Source organism: Pararge aegeria, chromosome 3 (assembly GCF_905163445.1).
Source record: "Pararge aegeria chromosome 3, ilParAegt1.1, whole genome shotgun sequence".
In the NCBI taxonomy this organism is placed as follows: Eukaryota; Metazoa; Arthropoda; class Insecta; order Lepidoptera; family Nymphalidae; genus Pararge; species Pararge aegeria.
In genome coordinates, this window is record NC_053182.1 from 9,480,623 (window position 1) to 9,499,490 (window position 18,868).

The window sequence follows — 18,868 nt, forward strand, 5'->3', positions numbered from 1 at the left end:
AATAAAATGTATGCATAAAGTTTTGTTTATTGTTACAAAAGAAAATTCAATAGAATTTTATCTAATAAAAAAATTTCTTATAGATAATTAAAAGCAGCCATGTTACTTACTTTCAGAACAAATATTTCTCCCGTAGTTCGATTAATATCAAATTTGCTGTTTGAAGGATTATCAGGGTCAATACCTTGGCCGGTCAAGAAATACACAATGTTCTGCTGTCTATCTTTATCTCCATCGGTTGCAGTAACCTGTTTTAAGACACAAATACTTAAATATTTACTTTTAAATTTGAAGACTCGCCTTGGGCACTTTAAATAAAGGATAGAGAAATAAATGATTGAATTTAAATTTAAATGAAACACATTTTAGAGAAAGATTGAAAAAGATTATACCTTTTTGGTATCCAATAATGACATACACATAAACTTGGCCTTTATTTCGATGTTTTTTTTAAAATAAGTATCCTTTTTTTTAAAGACAGTTGCAACTATATAGTACTACGTAAAGTGAGCCGCATGAAAGCGCTAGTGAAAGTACTGAAAGATATTTTTAAAATTCTTTCTACTAGGTATTATTTGATATTAAAAGTTGCAATCTTAAAATATACGAGAACGTTACACGCGTACTCTCTTACTCGTATTCTCATTTAACTAGCGATTAATGAGCTGAAAGCTGCATGTGTCTTAAAATTACTGTTTTAGTGGAGATGGAGTTATGGAAGTTTTATTAAGTTATAACCGCCATCACAGATTGTTTGCACCGAAAACAATGCGGCGGACGCCAACAGCTGTTTTTAGCAGAATTAAATTTTGCTCTTATTAATATTTCTGAAAAGGATGCCCAGGACCACTTCAATTAATTAGGTTAATATTTGAAAAATGTAAATGGATGCGTCCATTAAGTAATAAAGTTGAACGATTTGAATTTTATTCTTATGAAAGGCAATTTTTGACTGCAGACCCAAAAAAGTAAAATATCTATATATATATCTATATTACTTATAAATGAAAGGTTTGCTAATAACTACCTACAAAACTAAGTTATTCTTTTAAATGTAGAATACAATGATCCAATGGAATACCAGGTTTTATTTTGCTATCGACTCAAAAGTAATCATTGTAACAAAATATACCTTCCTAATTTTATCTGACTATGCAGAGTCTAGAAAATAATATGATAAGGGTCGACGTTTATGTAATTATTCGGATCATTTACGACTTCAGCTCAATTATGGAAAAAATCCATATCACCCTGACAAGCGACAGTTTTCCCTTACTATTGAATAGACAGAATATATTAATACAAATGTCTGTAACATTACTACACTAACAACTCCATATAATCAATATTTAGTTTTAAACAAAATAAGTTATTCCAGGTAGGCTCGTATGTACATGTGTTGTGAACACTATTATAAAACAATGACCAGAAGGTTACTTATTTTATTGGGCTAGATTGCTTTGGTCACACCGAAATAAAAAATCAACTGGAAAAACAAAATACAAAAAGCGTTTAATTGTTGTTGGAGTATCTTTGCGTAAAAACTCACAAGATGTAGTGTTTCATCTTAAGCCCTAATGTAAGCTAAAGCCCCCTTACAACATGAGATGTGCAAGGATGTGCACTGAGATATTTCTATGAAAATTAGGCGGCTTCATTTTCAAAGCTTTGCTCTGGTGGATAGGGGTTCAATGAGCTGAGATATGAAAACAAAGCGATCTTATTTGTGGCTCGAATTATCAAATATTACACACATCCTTTGCTACATAACTCTGGTGTTAAATAGCCAAGATTTAAATATTGGCGATAAGGAATACTTGTATTTGTACTTCATATTCGAGTCGCCCTTTCTTCGAGATCTTTAACTCAATTGATGAGTAGCTAAAATATATAACATCGAGCTGCCATTTACCGTAATCTGTTACTTTGTCTCATTTCTGAGTAAGGTCTTGCAAAAGACGTTAACGGGCAAGTTTAATTAAATTAGTAAGCGGAACGAACAAAGGCCAGGTTTATAGGTCCTATAGGTAAAGGTAAGACTTTAAAGAGTAAATCAATTTGTTTGTAGCAAAGATTAAACACCATTTAACACAAATAGATTTTAGCATGCATTAAGTCTAATTGAATGGAAAACGTACAAACACCTGCGAAGTTTTAACTTGAGACAAGCGAAAATCCAAACCATTTATAAGCATTATCCACATACCTGATAGACGAACATAATAATAGAAGAACTTTGCCTCGTATATATATATAAATTGGTGTCTTTCATATAGGACGGTAAAAGAAAGAAATAAGAAATATAAATTCAAAAAACTAAAAAGTCTTTAACTTCATTCATTGAAATATATGTATTATAACAATGCCGTAGGGTGACATTAGGCAAGGTTACAATACTATAAGTTATTACTTAAGAACCCAAATTAATAAAATAAATCAAGGCCAAAATAAAAAGAAGGAATTTAGGTTAAATCATGGGAAATAAATAATAAAAACAAAAATAAACAAAATAAAACCTGTATAAGGAAATGAGGGTAGGGGCCGGTTTCCTCGAGCGCCTGCGTGATATACGCGCTTCGGGTGAACCGAGGCGGGAGATCGTTGATGTCGAGAACGTGAACCACGACGCGCGTAGAGTTCTCGTTGCGTCCGTCTGAGGCAACCAGCGTCAACTCGTACTACGCACACGCAGGCATTAGCTCATGCTCATGCAAAGAGGCTGCTACACGAACAATTAATCATTTTTTTTTTGAAGTCTTTTAAATTATTTTGAGTAATTGTTCGTGCAGTAAGATTCGGATAGCTTCTAAAATGAGTAACAAAAGTGGACAAAAATACAATTACATTAAAGGTAACAAAAAAAAAAGAGTGTGGGTGCTTAAATATAATGTGTTACAGTAAAGTAAATAAATTACATCCGTCAGAAAGTTATTTTTATAATAAGTATGTAACATGTTTTGTGTTTCCATGAAATTAATTTGGTTAAATTTCCTTAGAATAACATGAGAATGTCAAGCGGAACGCTGGTTTGCAAGAAATTATTAATTTTGCGAAAAGAATAAGGCCTTTTGAAGGGCACTTATATACTGAAATTATCAATTTCTCATTCCAATGACGGTCCCGTTGGAATAAAAACCTAATTTTTAAATTGGTTTTTACGATGACTAAATTTTTTTACAATATTTTTTTTGCAATTTTGTAGAGCCAACTATGAAATGCTTCATTTGTTGTGGTTCCGATAAGATGCCACCGTGCAGTCACAATTTTAAATTCGTCGATTTATTGATATTTTCTGTTACAACATTTCCATGATATTGAATCTATATTTCTGTTTTTAATAGGTTTTGTCTGGTTGGAGGTTCAAGCCGTGGATAATTGCCACCCTACCGACATAGACGTGCCATTAGGCGTATTAGTGGTTCGATGCGATTTCGCGCATATACCGATTAGGGATATGGCTACCATACTCCCTTAAAGGTTAGCCCGCTACCATCTTAGACTGCATCATCACTTAACACCAGGTAAGATTACAGTCATGGACTAACTTGTAGTTGAATGAAAATAAAATGTATTCATAAACGATATACATAATAAATACCGTATCGAATTTACTTTTACCATAAAAATGTTGATCGATTGAATTCATTATGTTTTAAAAACTTGTTTTTTTTTACTGAGAAGAATAAATGAATATAGAAAAGTAACTTATATCGCAACTATATGCAAGTTTGTCTATATATTTAGATTCCGAACTAAAAAAAAACTATTAGCGAAAATTATTGACGACCTAACCTACTAATCTAACCTATTTTTTATTATTCTATCATTGATTTAATTTCTTATATAGACATTTCTTCGACTTAGTTTATTAAAATAGTTTTTTTTATTATTTTTTTATCAAGCAAATTATAGTATTTTTATAGAATTAAATCATAAAAAACTTAAAGTATGTATTTGGTGAAATAATTGAATACTTTATGCAGGCACGGGAAACACGCAATCAGAAATTATTTGATCATCGAATAACGGTACATTTGTTGATTAATATATTACAAATAATATTTTCATATGCGAAATAAGTAACATAAAAGAGTTAAATCCAACAATAATTGTTATTACTGCAACGATTAAAAAAACTTAATAAATAGTAACGGAAACGGACATAAAAATCTTATTAAAACAAAGGCTACAAGAACGCTAGCAATAAAATTTCACTACAACAAAACGGCACAATGAAAAAACTCATGCCATGCAAAATGAAAAAATAAATAAAAAACACTGGAACATGAATCTAGAAAACGGCAAATATCACCCCATGCGAATTTGGAAGCTTTAACCTCAAAGCTGCGGCTAAGGGAAACAATAAAGAATGAAATGAGGCCTTTTCATCGCCTTGGATCGGACCTGTAGCACCCGCTTGGGAAGATTGCGGTCGTCTTCCTCGGTGATTTGGGTTCGATATGTGGGTCTCTCGAACACAGGGGGATTATCGTTCACGTCCTTCACGTGAATCACTACGGTCGTGTAGTTCTCTTTAAGGTTGTCCGATGCAGCCAACTTCAGTTCGTACTGTTTGCGTCCAATTAAATTTTTGAAAGAGAAAATAACGATTAATCACAAACTTTACACTATTTATGTATATTGTTTTTAATGTTAAAAATGTGTGTATAATGTCGATTCATTAAATCAGCTACATCACTATGAAATAGAATGTATAAAATATGCACTACGATTCTAATCTCTCTTGATCTAACTAATAATGATGCTAAATGTGATTCACTTAGAACACATTTAGGTGTCGTTTATAAAGTTCCGTTCCGTTTTTCAAGAGTAGGAGTAGTACCTAAAACCTAACGAAGTTATTTTTTTAAAGGGGGATACTGCTTAGAATCTACAGTACACCTTGCAGAAATATAGTCCAGGTTATAATATTGCGTAGAAATAGACTATGGTGTCGGAGGGTATATATAGAATAAATAAACTATCATCCTCTCAAGGTTAGCTCACTTCCACTTTAGACTGCATGTTCACATCAAGTGTGATCGCAGTAAGCGTTAATTTTTCATCCGAACAAATAGCAACGAGGTAATTTGTTCGAGTTGATTTTTAAGTTAAATATTTTTTTCTACTATATTAACAGCTTTAACAAATGCATAGACGTAACTAAAAAGGATGTAGGTAAGTAAACCAGAACGATAAAATCTTATAGCTGCGGCGTTAGCCTTTTAACAATAGAGGGGCGGTATTTGTGGTTGCGACCCGGGGAACTTATTGGCGTCATCTGTCCATGTCACTCGGTTATTTCCTCGCCGGAGGAAGATGTTTGTTTCAAAGTCGTTCCGCGTATAAAGGCTAAAGTATTGCAATTTCCATTTGAATATCATGTCATTTTAATTCAAAGGAACGCGAGTATAGACATAATCGAATAACTTTCTATTAATTGTTGTTACTTTTTTATTAATATTTCATTCATAAAGGTTAAGCCATCGCTGTGTGGGAACCTCTTTACTAGTGCTGCTGTCTCTAGTAGGTACTAATTGTCGCCTTAAACCGAGGAAAAGCTTCTTTAGATATTTCAAAGCTTTTTTCTTAAGATCGAAGACCGGAACTTAATAGTTACTGTTAAGAACTCGATATGAGGTATCTCGTTTTCAAGGACTTATAATACTTATATACTATACTATACTTATATAATACTTATATTCAATATATATTCTATCTGAATTTCATTAAAACAAAAACTTTGAAACAATGCAGTCAAATTCACGGAAAAACCATTTAGGTTCTATTGATGTTTATCATCCATCATCATCCTATCCATCCTCAGTCTATTAACGTCCCACATCTGGGCACAGGCCTTTTAGATAATTGACCCGCCACGCGTCTCCAGTGCGGGTTGGTGGGCTTTAAAGACATCCATCTAAAGTTTGTGATAATAACCGCCATCGACGAGTTAACGCCCTTACAGAGGCATGGCGGTAGACACCGTCATTTTCATAGCTCGGGACTGGTATATGTACCTAATATTCTATGGCTGAAAAACCCAATACGTAAAAATTTGGTGTTAATACCAAATAACAGAATGAATAATGGATCCTACTACAAAAATAATCTATATAATATCTATAGATAACGTTTTTCTTGGTGCTTCTCCCATTGAAATCCATTTTAGAACAGATAAAAGCAAAAAGGAGTGTATAAAATAAACGGTTTACATCCATCCATTTAAGCTTCTCGACGATCTGCAATTTAATAGCGTTCTGGCCTTCGGCAGTTCGTACGCCCGGTTTGCTTAAATGAGTATTGAAGATTAAATTATGTATTCCACAAAAAGCTGTAATGTATCGAGAATAACAACGCAGACTCATAGGGTATTAAAACAATACAAACGGTATGAAATAGTACCAGTTTCCTGTTGTTTAATTAAATAAATCAGACTCTACTGACTCTACAGATAGTTCATCGAGGTAGATCATTATTCATATCTTAGTGGTAGTTGCGGTACGATAATTAAGAAAACTGTAAGTCTCTGTTTGTGAAATAGGTACTATTGGGTACAAAATAGATACTCTGTTATAGAGAAACGTGTGGTAGTCGGTCTTAAAATAACGTATTATATGGATATAACGGTAGGTACTAAAAATCGCTACTATATATTTTGGTAAAAAGTACGGAATCAAAAAGCCCAGAGAATTAAAAACAAAAATCTGAACAAGTATGTATAAAAATGCGTTAAAGTTTAAACTGAGCGCAGTGTATCATTCTGAATTTATGTTTGTTAACCCAAAAAGTCCCTTTATACTAACGCTCACCAGTCTTCGCCGTGCACACACAAATAAAACAGAGATTTATTTATGTATTAAAAAATGTTATTGTATAGGTACATGACCTTGATATAGTTTTTCAAAGTGCACTCCACTGGTAGGGAGTACAGAATATCTGAATGAATTCTTATGTACAGGTACATGACCGTGATATAGTTAGGGAGTAATATTTCCATTATTCTTTGCGAATTTTGAAAGGTCTTTCTCGTGTGTGTCTCTTGAAATCTAAATGATTTTTACAGAAAAAACTATAATGTACACGGCATGTTACGCATGCTCCTGTATACAGTATGACATAAATATATCCTACTGGTATGCTAGTAACTTTATCATTATTGTTTGTATTCACAGATTGTGTACTCATTTTCATTACGGGTACCACCTATATTTGTTACAAAAACAATTTGCTTCTACGGTGCCCCTTGAAATCCTAACCAGTTTTTGTATGTAAACGGCATGACATAATATGTACATTATGTAACAAAAATGCTACAGGTCGAATAAATTTTCCATTATTTTAATATTTTTTTATGCAAGAATTATGCTCATAGTATTTACAGGTATATTTGTATCAAAAGTCTCATTTAGTGCATGAGCCCTTTGGTGTTCTAAATCTACACGGCATGATATCCATGACCCTGTCATAGTTCAACAAAAGTGCAAGCCACTAACTAGTAAAGAGTAATTTTTCTACTACTCTTTGTATTCACAGATTGTGTGCTCATTTTAATTACAGGTATATGTGTAACAAAAGACACTTTTGCGTTTGCGGAACAGAATTTTGCACCGTTGCCAACGCCAAGGCTATCACGAGAGTCATTTGTGAACGCTGACCTATGCCCTTGGTCCATTGCGCCGAAATAATGGTATCGGCCTCGGCCAAATTGTCACGACACAAGCCTTTGCTGTGTAAAGGCTTTGATTTAGTGAGCCAGTCGCGTGTCCCTATCTATCATTTAAACAGACTTTACACTGTAGCTACCGATTTTCGCGTAGGAACGCACACAATATGAACGGTTACTATATCTATTTTCTATTCTATACATATCTATCGCTTACTAAATGATATGAAAGTAGAGTATTATATTAATTGCATGTTTTTTATGACTCTTCAGATTTTTTTTTTAGAATTTGGGGATCTTTTATTTAAGAGCTTGGGCCCTCTGAATTGAGAGTCGGAAATTCTAACATATTCATACCCGTTGCTTGTTACATACCTATATAGGTAAATGAAAGTGTAGACCATAACAATTTCGTATAAGCCTTGTTGAACAAGGATTTTTCCATTTCCTATCTCGGTCATGCACCGTATGCTTGCCTAATGATGTTAAAATGCATATAATATCACATACAAAAGATACATCACATATTACATACGTTACGCATACAATAAAACTTTGTGAAGTTCATTACGATCCCGTGGTTTTATTAAAATAATGCTGTATTTATTTGTAAGTAATTTTCATTGATACTGGAAATAATGCACCACTGGTATGCGATCAAGGATTTAATTAAATGTATCCATACATTGCTTTGGTGAGAGCGAATCGATTACTATTTCATGTACTGCAATAATACCCATTTTGGTTACAAACAGATGAATACTACAGTAATAAACCTCAAACTAAATTAGCATAGTGTTAATATATTATAATCCGAATGCTTTAAATTTATTAATATAAAATTATCTATAAATTACATAATAATATAACAATGATTGAAAATTAATTTATTCCTTTAAGCAATATCAAAATACGCTGTTCGGTTTTGTTATCACCGACACATTATTAGCGAATGTGACTTAAACATATTTTTACATTAACTGTAGATATATACGGTTTCGTGTGCAATTTCAAAACTAATATTTTTGTACCTAGAAGTCTTATTACCAACATTGAATATTGTTTGTTGTAGTCGATCTCTACATGCAAAAGAAAAACTGAATAATACTGTGGGTACTGGGTGTTCTATACCTCGGTTGTAAATTCGTTGATATATTCAATATTGTTTGAAGTCAACATAATGTCGGTGCAGCACAATATATTAAGAAATCGAGTGGAAAGCGTTCTCGTGTTCCAATACACTTTAAGGTAAGTGCATACAATAGTCGAGATATAAATTGAAATCGATACCAATATTACACTAAGGAGTAATATAATTTCAAAAATTTTAAAATAAGGGAATGATAGTGAAGTTTTTATACATTTTACTGAGGTTTTTAATTATAGATAAATCAAGAATCTCATTAATACTCGTAATAAGAATATCCCTACAAAATAGCTATAACCACTATATAGACACAGGGGCGTGCATGAGATCGACCATGGTGGGAAGGTAGAATTAAGAATACAGACTATCAGAAAAGGAAAATCTCCTACAAACATGAGTTACAATTTTTTTTTCATCATCATTATCTTCAAAAACAACCCATCGCCGGCCAACTGCAGGACACGGGTCTCCTCTCAGAATGAGGAGGGTCTAGGACATAGTCCACACCACAGTAGCAAAGTGCGGATTGGTAGAATTCGCACACCTTTGAGAACGTTATGGAGACAGTGTTTTGCTTCACAATTAAAGCAAACAATATTAAATTTCTATTACTAACTATTTATTATTAACTAATAGAAATTTATTATTGTATGCTTTAATGCTCACAATTCTTGAAAAGTTAGAGGTGCGTGCCGGAAATCAAAGTCGGTCACCACGAAAGGGAGGAAGACCTATGGAGGATTGGAAAACCAACGTAATGAAGGAGAGTTTAAAACCCGCGACAAATGAAAAAAAAACCGTAGAGGACGCGTCGAATCACAAAGAGTTTTAAGACGCAGGATTCATTGATATTTCAAGCCTGACCAACTTCGTATGCACACCACTTTTGCTAAATATATTGCACCTTGTCTTTATCAGCATTATTATAAAAGAATATAGTAGAATATAATATAGTCGAACCAATTTTAAACCATGTTACCGAAGTCTACGTTCGCCCTATCGCCTTTTACGGATCAGCACGGACCGAGCGATAAACAGTTTACTCAGAAAATGGGGCAACTTACCCGTTTCCTGGTTTCATAGTCGAGTGCGCCCGCCACGTAGATGGCGCCAGTCATGTTCTTTACTGCGAACGCACCACCTATGTTCCCGCTCGTGATCTCGTATCGTATACGCGACGCTGCAAAGAGACAAACACCCTTTATTAACTTATATATGTGAGTTTTCACACAATGAAATAGATAGAACAAACGTCAAATATGAAATAATACTAGTGGTCGCCCACTGGTCGAATCGACCATAACTAATTTTAATTATAATTTTGAACATTTTAAGGTTCTATATTGAAACACTTCTTTAATAACAGATCGCCAAAGCCTAATTTGCCTATACACCTATAAATGATTAAAAAAGAGTAAATACGCGTGTGTGTCAGAGGTGGATTCAATGTAATTTTATGTATAGTAAAATAAAATATTAGCATTTTGCGCTTATTCTCTTTATAAATCGTAAGTGTGGGCAATTTCATACCCATCCGTTTGCGCAATTTTTGTAAAAAAGGGTGTAAAGTTTCTGCTACACGTATTAATATATAGAGGATTAAACATTGTTTACATGTTAAAAACATAATTGGTTACGTCGCTCCGTTGGTACAGAGAATTTCTTAACAGCAAAACCTAATACCTAAGCCGATTAGCGAAGCGTGCAGCGAACCTGCTTTCTGAGTCCAAGGCCGTCGGTTCGATTCCCGCAACTGGAAGATGTTTGTGTGATGAATATTATTATTTTTCAGTGTCTGGGTGTTTATCTGTATATTACAGGTAGATACTTATATATATTATTTTAAAAAAAACATTTAGGACCCATAACACAAGCTACGCTTAATTTAGGGCTAGGCGTGTATTGTCTTAGTACATTTATTCATTTATTTGTCCCGACCCGGAATGGAACCCAGGATAACGTTTCCTTAGTTGAAACGAAGAGGCACTTGTGTGCCATTGTACGTATTGAAATATACGGTAAGTAGTATGGATGTCAGATATGTAAACAATATAGCACACATTTCATGTAAACCGAATATTGATATGTGTTCAAACAATTTATATTATGTTTACTGTGTTAACTAATAATATAATGGTAGGTACGTTATCCCTTTATCCTCCCTTCCAAGTTTTACAACTCATACAGTAAGTAAGTAAGTAACAAATTCGAGTTACACGTTTACACCGAGAAAGTTTAGGAACAGTTCTTACTTAGCGTTGTAAATCTAAAATGAGGCTCGTATAATAAACCGCTCAATAACGCTAAAAGTTCACGCTTCAACTCACAAACGTGAGTGAGAAATATTGTAGCGATTTCTCTAACCCTAAGTACTTTCAAGATTGAGTGGCTGAAGGAAGTATTGGAAATTGTTGTTCACATTTTATTTTGTACATGTGTGTTCATTTGCCACTTACAGTTTTTGAGATGCTCTCTATGTGTTTTACTTTGAAAAAGACTTTCCTTAATCTGAATGTAAGGATGAAGACTTAAATTTTTTGCTTCTTTTTAAAACGCTCTCATCATAGAAACTACTTGCATGATTTAAAAAAAAACTGCAGCATATTGTTGAGTCCGTCTCGTGTTGCAATTTGTGTCGAAGGTTATAAGCATTTTTCATAACGCTAAAGTACTAAAGAGCCTAGCACACGAAGAAATAGTACCGATGTCAGGACTAAATCAAAACCGACTTTAAGTTTTAGCGTGTGTAAATGAAAAACAAATTAACTTTTCAGCACTATAATAGTACCTATAGACAGGATAACTTTACTGAATTTAGGATGTTTAAAAGACACGAGTTTAAAGTATATACTATCTAACTTTTACACTGATCGCTATACTGTTAACAGATTGATATACTGTTGACCGTTAGAAAAATCTCGACCTGCATCGCTAAAAGTACTTCAAATTTTAATGGGTGAAACCAGCGCATCCTTAAAAATTAAAAAGAATCGTTAAAATTGGTCGAGCCATTAAAAAGTTTTGCATAAATATTCTTCACCAAATTAAAATGGTTCCAACCTTGTAGTTCACTCATGTAGAGTGCACCATCATGTTATAAAAATAATCGTTCAAATTAATCGAACTCTAAATATTATTATACGTAAACAACGACGAAAAATATCTATTATACATATATCGTAATATACAAGTTGAATACAATATAGATACGCAGGATTTTTTCTTTATTGTAAACCTGTATTAAAGTTAGAAGAAAACAAGGTCATTTAATTATAATAAGCCTAAGTATCCGTGTCGATAACCAATGTTTTATGGCTATATACTCATCATCTTCAAAAGGAAGATAAATCATTTTGTCTTTAAGATCCTTTTGAAGATGATGAGTATATAGCCATCAAACATTGGTTTTATTGCTATATACTTAAGTATCCTAGTAGGGGGGCTGGTCGTATTTTTTTACTATCCTTAAGTTTTCATAACTAGTTCTATAGATTTCCTTCATTTTATATAACTGCATACTCTGTGCATACCCTCTATGCACGCCACTGACCTACAGTATCATACCATGTAAATTTTCCCTTTTGTAAATACATTTAAAACTCGCCATCGTGTCTTCTATGAGCTTTGTGCCATCGTAGACCGTTTCATGGTACAATTGCCCCTAATCTCTCACTGCCGTGATTGGGATTCCATTACCGGCAATAGTTAGGGTTTATCGATTAAGTCCACGCTAGCCAGAAAGGGACTGTTATCGGCTGTGATGATCGAATCCAACTATTACTGTGTTCCATATTTTGCTCTCAATGAATATTAAACCAAAGGCATTTGTTTTATATGTTGAAATGATTTCACTGGAACGTGTAGAATGGACATTCATCCAGGCTCGATTATGGTCGAGAATAGCACATAATTATTACGCTGTAAAAGTATCATAGATTTATCAATACTTTAAGTTCTTTCAACCTTATTTAGCAGCACTCAGCACCTTCAGTTAAATAATTCTTATAAATTATGGCTTATGCACAACACCTTTGAGGACCATCTATGGTGATTGATGAAAAATGGGAGGTCCTGGTCTGGATTATAAGGCGTGGGTCAATTTATTCGGTCAAACTGGTGGGAGGATTCGGCGTGAGTTGCAACCTTACCGGGTTAACTTATTGTTTCGGTAGGTAGTAATCGAAAAATGCTGCGGCATTCGAGAATATTACTCTTCCATATCGATTGCATCATCCCTTAAGCCTTAAATAAAAAATGAACTTTGCTTGTCCTATCTACGATAAAATTATTAAAAAATCGAGGTCAGGTGCCAATTTCGCCTGATTGTGCAGTGAAGATTTTTAAATTTTCTTCACTGCAGCGTAGGATAATAAAGGAAATGGGTGCGCTTCTAGTTATGTAATTGAAAAGTCTTTTCATATTTAACTTGCCTTGCTTGGGAACTCGCTGCGTACGAAGTTCATTATGCATATTTTATTTCATTCGATGTCAAGTTGACGCTCTTGACTCTGATCACACCTGCGATGCAGTTTAAGACGGACGTGATAGCTGGGAAGGAGTGCGGCAATTTATCGATATTTTGCCCTACGCGACATCTTAATGTAGGTACGATAATAAAGCTCGACGTATCTCTTTGTCTTCACCGTGTTTGTCATCAATAAAAGTATTGTATTGTATTATTTTACTACTAGATTTCCAGTGACTTCACTACAGTTTGTTTATTTTTATTTATTTTTAAATTACCATCCATTTTCCTGGTCTATTATCATATTTATTCCAAGAATGGAATGGCTGTTAAGCTAAACACAAGTTAATAATTTTTTTAATCCCGCCATAACCTTCTCTGAGTTACTTTCCAGGATACAAAGCAAGATCTGTCTCAGTAACAAATTTCTCAGTTACGATCGCTGCAGGGTTTAGCCGAAAATAGGCAAAAATCAAACAGGCATCCTTTTATAATATAGATTTAACAACAATGGTCCAAGTGTTAGTTTAGTGTAGTGATATAAAGATTATTATTAAGGAAATATTGTTTAAAGCGATTGCAAAGTTTATTAATTGTATTTTAACGTGTACGTATTTTAATTTTGATATTGTCACAATAAGGTTTTATAAGTTAAGCTAATTAGGTAATAACTTAAGACAGAAGGTCCCTTAAGGATGTCACCACTAAATAAAGTACCCAACTCTTATATTTGTAATAATAATAATAATAATAATAAATTCTTTATTGCACACACAAAAACAAAATACAAATAAACACATTTACAGAAATAATTAAAAAAAAAAAAAACTAGTTTAGGTGTGCAAAGGCGGTCTTATCGCTAAAGCGATCTCTCCCAGACAACCTTTGGCGATAGTAGTTATTGAAAGGAACGGGTTGGTGCGGCAATAAAAATTTCTACCTACATAAAAATATTGCAAACTAAACTACATACATGGTATAAATTCTAATACTAAACATATAATTATTATATAAAATATATAGTGTTCATACATATAAATATAATAAACTACATACTATAACGCTACATACATAAAAAATAGTTTTTCAAACGACTTTTAAAAAGAGGCAAGGATTTTGCCTGACGTATGTCATCAGGTAGGGAATTCCAGAGTCTGACACAATTAGCTGTAAAAGAATTACTATAATATTTCGTGCGACTGTACGGAACCTGTAGTTTGCTGTCGGTGCAGGAACGTAGCCTGTTATTATCAAAAAAGGTAAAACGTTCTTTTAAATATGGCGGAGTCTGAGGAAGAAACAGGATACGATACAACAGAGACAAGGCGTGCATCTCTCTCCGCTGGCCGACCGACAACCACTTTAGTTCAGCGCGGAACTGAGATATGCGGTCGAACTTTCGCAAGCCAAAGATAAAGCGGATGCAAAGGTTCTGCAGCCTATCGAGCTTATTAAGGAGATCCTGCGATAAGTCAAGATAACATGCATCACCATAGTCAATGACAGGTAACAAAATAGAATTGGCAAGAGCGATCTTAGTTTTAATTGGAAGAAGATTCTTCCACCGCCTAAGATAGCCAATAGTGGCACAAATTTTCCGCCCTACCTCAGATACATGAGGTCCCCAAGAAAAGGAACTGTCAATCGTCAGCCCAAGGTTTCTGACCGTATTGCAGTATGGCAAAGCAACCCCATCAAAGTAAACAGATGGAAGGTTATTAATTTTAGTCAGCAAATTGCGATTACCTATGACGATTACTTGTGACTTAACAGGATTTACGGCAAGACCGTAAGATTTGCACCAGTTACAAATATTCGCCAAGTCTGTATTCAGTTTACAAATAGCAGAGGAAATTCCATCAGTGGTTTCTGAGGAGTAGATCTGTAAATCGTCAGCATAGAAATGAAATGAAGAGGAGATAACAGAAGAGACAGAGTTAATAAAAATGGAAAAGAGAAGTGGTGAAAGCACCCCACCCTGTGGAACACCTGCAGTGAGGGGGGAAAACGAGGAACATTTACCATCAAATCTGACACATTGTTGACGACCAAACAGATACGACTGAAACCAGTCAATGGCTTCAGATGATACGTTCACCTTCGACCTAAGCAACGCAAGAAGCAAGTCGTAATTCACATTATTAAAAGCATTGCTAAAGTCAAGAAGAACCAGAATAGTAACCAATTTACTGTCCATCCCTTTCCGAATATCATCACAGACTTTAATTAGTGCTGTGACCGTACTGTGTCCTTGTCTAAAGCCAGATTGAAAAGGTGATAGAACGTTATTTTTAGTCAGAAAAAGAGTAAGTTGTTGATTGACAATACGTTCTAAGACTTTAGAAAGAAAAGGAAGAATTGAAATTGGTCGAAAATGTGATAGAGTTGTAGGATTAGCAATTTTAGAAAGAGGGATCACGAACGCCTTCCTCCAACTAGAAGGAAAAGTACAAGTTGATAGAGAATAGTTAAATAAGTGTAATAGAATAGGAGCTAGGCTATCAAGGACCAGGATAATCATCCTACGACCAACTCCATCACTTCCTACGGCATCAGATTTGATGGCCAAAACGTGCTTCTTGACTTCGTCCAAAGTCACTTCTCTGAATTTAAAGGTCGGAAAATCAGGCGCAGGCAGAGATCTTAGATGATTAAGAGTAACTTCCTTCATCTGACCATCCAACGTTGAAGCAGTTGCAAAGTGCTGGTTAAGGGTATTTAGGTCCGGGATACGATGAGCCATTTTTCGCTGGCGACCTATACCTAACGAGTTTAAAAACCTCCAGGCCTTTTCAGTGTTTAAATTTTGAAGGGCATTGTAAATAAAATTACGTTGGGCATCGCGGCAGAGTTTACTACATCGATTACGGAGATTTTTATATCTTATAAGATTATCCTCTGACGGGCGCAACTTGTATTTCCTTTTAGCTGCATTGCGCTTATTCATGTGAGCCTTAATCTCGGGAGTTAACCACGGCGCTGGAAGATGTTTTAATTTGATAGGTCTCAAAGGAGCGTGTACATCAAAAAGTTCTGTGAGTAGAGAATTAAAAATACTTAACTTATCATCCATAGTTTCTGCGCTAAATATGGTAGTCCAGTCTATTTTATTTAAATCATACATAAATAAAGAATTATCAAAATGTCTGAAACTGCGACGCATAACTACAGTCGGCTTGGCTTTCGGTGGTCGAATCTTGTATGATATAAAAACCAAGTCATGATAGGAGAACGCTTCAGCGGGAAATTGACCATGATTTTCGACATAATTAGGAGAGGAAACTATCATTAAATCTAAGAGTGAGGGTGTACAGTTAGGGAAAAAGTGAGTAGCATTAGTAGGTAAAATGTTTAAATTACAGCCATTGACTATGGTTTTAAGTTTCCTAGCGCGTTGGTCATCCTTAATAAGACAAGTGTTAAAATCACCCATAATAATGGTGTGATCAACAGACGTAGAAAATTGCTCAAGGGACCTTTCAAACGCATCAAAATAATCAATATGGAGAGAGGGACAGTAGACAACACCCAACAGCAATCTTAAATGGCCAAATAATACCTCAATAAACAGGTGTTCAGCACATTCTGAGTATACTGACGGAGATTTATCAAGAATAGTAAACGGAATATGGCTGCGGAGATATATAGCAACGCCTCCACCCCCCTTACCAATCCGATCATTCCGAATAAGATGGAAGCCGGGCAAGCTATAAGAGGTCGAAGGTAAACAAGGTTTGAAAAATGTCTCGGACACCAAGATTGCGTGGATATTTCTACTGTCGAATGTGGTCAAAAGATCTGGAAAATGAGCTGGGACACTCTGAGCATTTATATGCACAGCATTAAAGTTTTTTGGATATAACGCAAATGTTGAATTTAAAAGAGAGCTTAGCGGTTGTGAAATACTATAGTAACTACCAAGAGAAGACGAGGAATCTGATAAATTGGCATCATCCTCCAGAACACCTTCAAGAGACGTGTCGTTTGAAATCATAATAGGTGTATATAATAAAAAATATAAATAATATTATTAAATAATAAAAGATAAAAATAAATAAAAAAAAAAAAAAAATTATAAAAAAAATAAAAGAATGTGAACTAAATAGGAAGGTCCCTAAAAGATTCCTCACTCTCCCGCCAGCATCCTGATGAGTGATCGCTTTACAATTAATTTTATTAAAGACTACATTAAACTAAGTACTAAACAGATCATATATGGCATGCAGACTAAGCTTACAAAGGATAAGTATATGCTTAATAGCAGGATAAATACAAGGCAACAATAAAAATCTATTTGTAGACTATGCACTAGATACAATATTATAAAGCAAAGTAGAACCGCGACCAGACAACTAACAATTACACTACAATATTCAATTGCCTGTTTCAGTAATATGAAGGCCAAAAGGAAGATATACCAATAAAGCTTTGTAATGATAGCGATTAATATAAAATCAGAACTAAGACAAAAATAAAAATAATAAAAAAAAACAAAAAAAAAAAAGTACATGCAACATTTTTTATAAGCATAAATAAATCTGTGCGACAAATAGTACATTAACTTTCCTTAATTAATATTTTCACGGAGCAATCAGCCAATGAGAAAACAAACACTAAAACAGATGCATATTGATAGTGCCTATACACTCTCTGGCACCGCAGCCAACGAGTATACAAAGTTCTATTTGTAACAAGATGACGTATGTCAACTTGATATATTACTTATGAGTTGTCATAATTGATTAGTAAATAAATTGACTTTGACAACTAATACAAGATGTTTGTTAGTAAATTTTAAAAATAATGCAACGATTGAGGGTTTGTAATTAATAAAATAGTAACAAGCGGCTTGAAAGACTAAGTAAATTAATATAAGAAAGTGCAAATACCGTACAAGTGCAAGCAAAACATCAAAACTAAAGTTTTATCATACTCAAGGGGCAAAATGAGCCTTAAAGTTTATCGCCTAGCGAGCCTCTTCTGTCTTAATGGTGTTTTTACCGAGGGTTTGGTGACTTTTGGAAGCACGGAAGTAGTGTTTGCGCTGGGCACAACAGCCTCAACAGTTATTGGCACATGGTCATTAGTAAGAGCCTGGGTGATAGAATTGACCTCTGCCTTGGAGGTGACTCGATGGCGTTTACCATCTTGACCAACAATCACTATAATACCTTCCCTTGTCCAGCACTTGGAGACCCCAAACTTGTGCCTAGCTGCCATAGTGTTATACCTGTATTCCTGAGGGCTGTTTTAGCATACCAGACTTTATTCTTAGTGGAAATGTCCTGAAATTTGAGAAGAATAGCCCGTGGCTTGTCTCCTTTGGGCTGACCCAGGCGCTGACAGCGACTAAAGGAATGTTCTTGTAATTCAGTCAGCTTTAGGTGATTAGATAGTGACGAAGTCACAGTGGCAACCAAATTCTCATCCTTACTCTCAGAAATTCCATGCACCAACAACATCTTTCTTCTGCTACGCATCTCAAGCTGATCTGTCTGCTTGGCAAGGAGTTCCACTTGTTGTTGGAGCCCGGCGAGTGCAGAGAGCACAAAGGCTCGGAATGCATTGAATTGCCCAGCAATGTTGGAAG

General features: G+C 34.6%; 1 protein-coding gene across 1 annotated transcript in view; it reads right to left on the bottom strand.

Annotated features, from left to right (window-relative positions):
* LOC120636978 (neural-cadherin-like) overlaps positions 1–18,868 on the bottom strand; it is a 218,887-nt gene that overhangs the window by 13,827 nt on the left and 186,192 nt on the right. Inside the window, exons 3-6 of the mRNA XM_039908557.1 lie at positions 9,878–9,993; positions 4,405–4,569; positions 2,517–2,678; positions 111–248 (exon numbers count right to left, since the gene is read on the bottom strand). Of these exons, the coding sequence (XP_039764491.1) occupies positions 111–248; positions 2,517–2,678; positions 4,405–4,569; positions 9,878–9,993 (581 nt within the window). The remainder of the gene's footprint in view (positions 1–110; positions 249–2,516; positions 2,679–4,404; positions 4,570–9,877; positions 9,994–18,868) is intronic.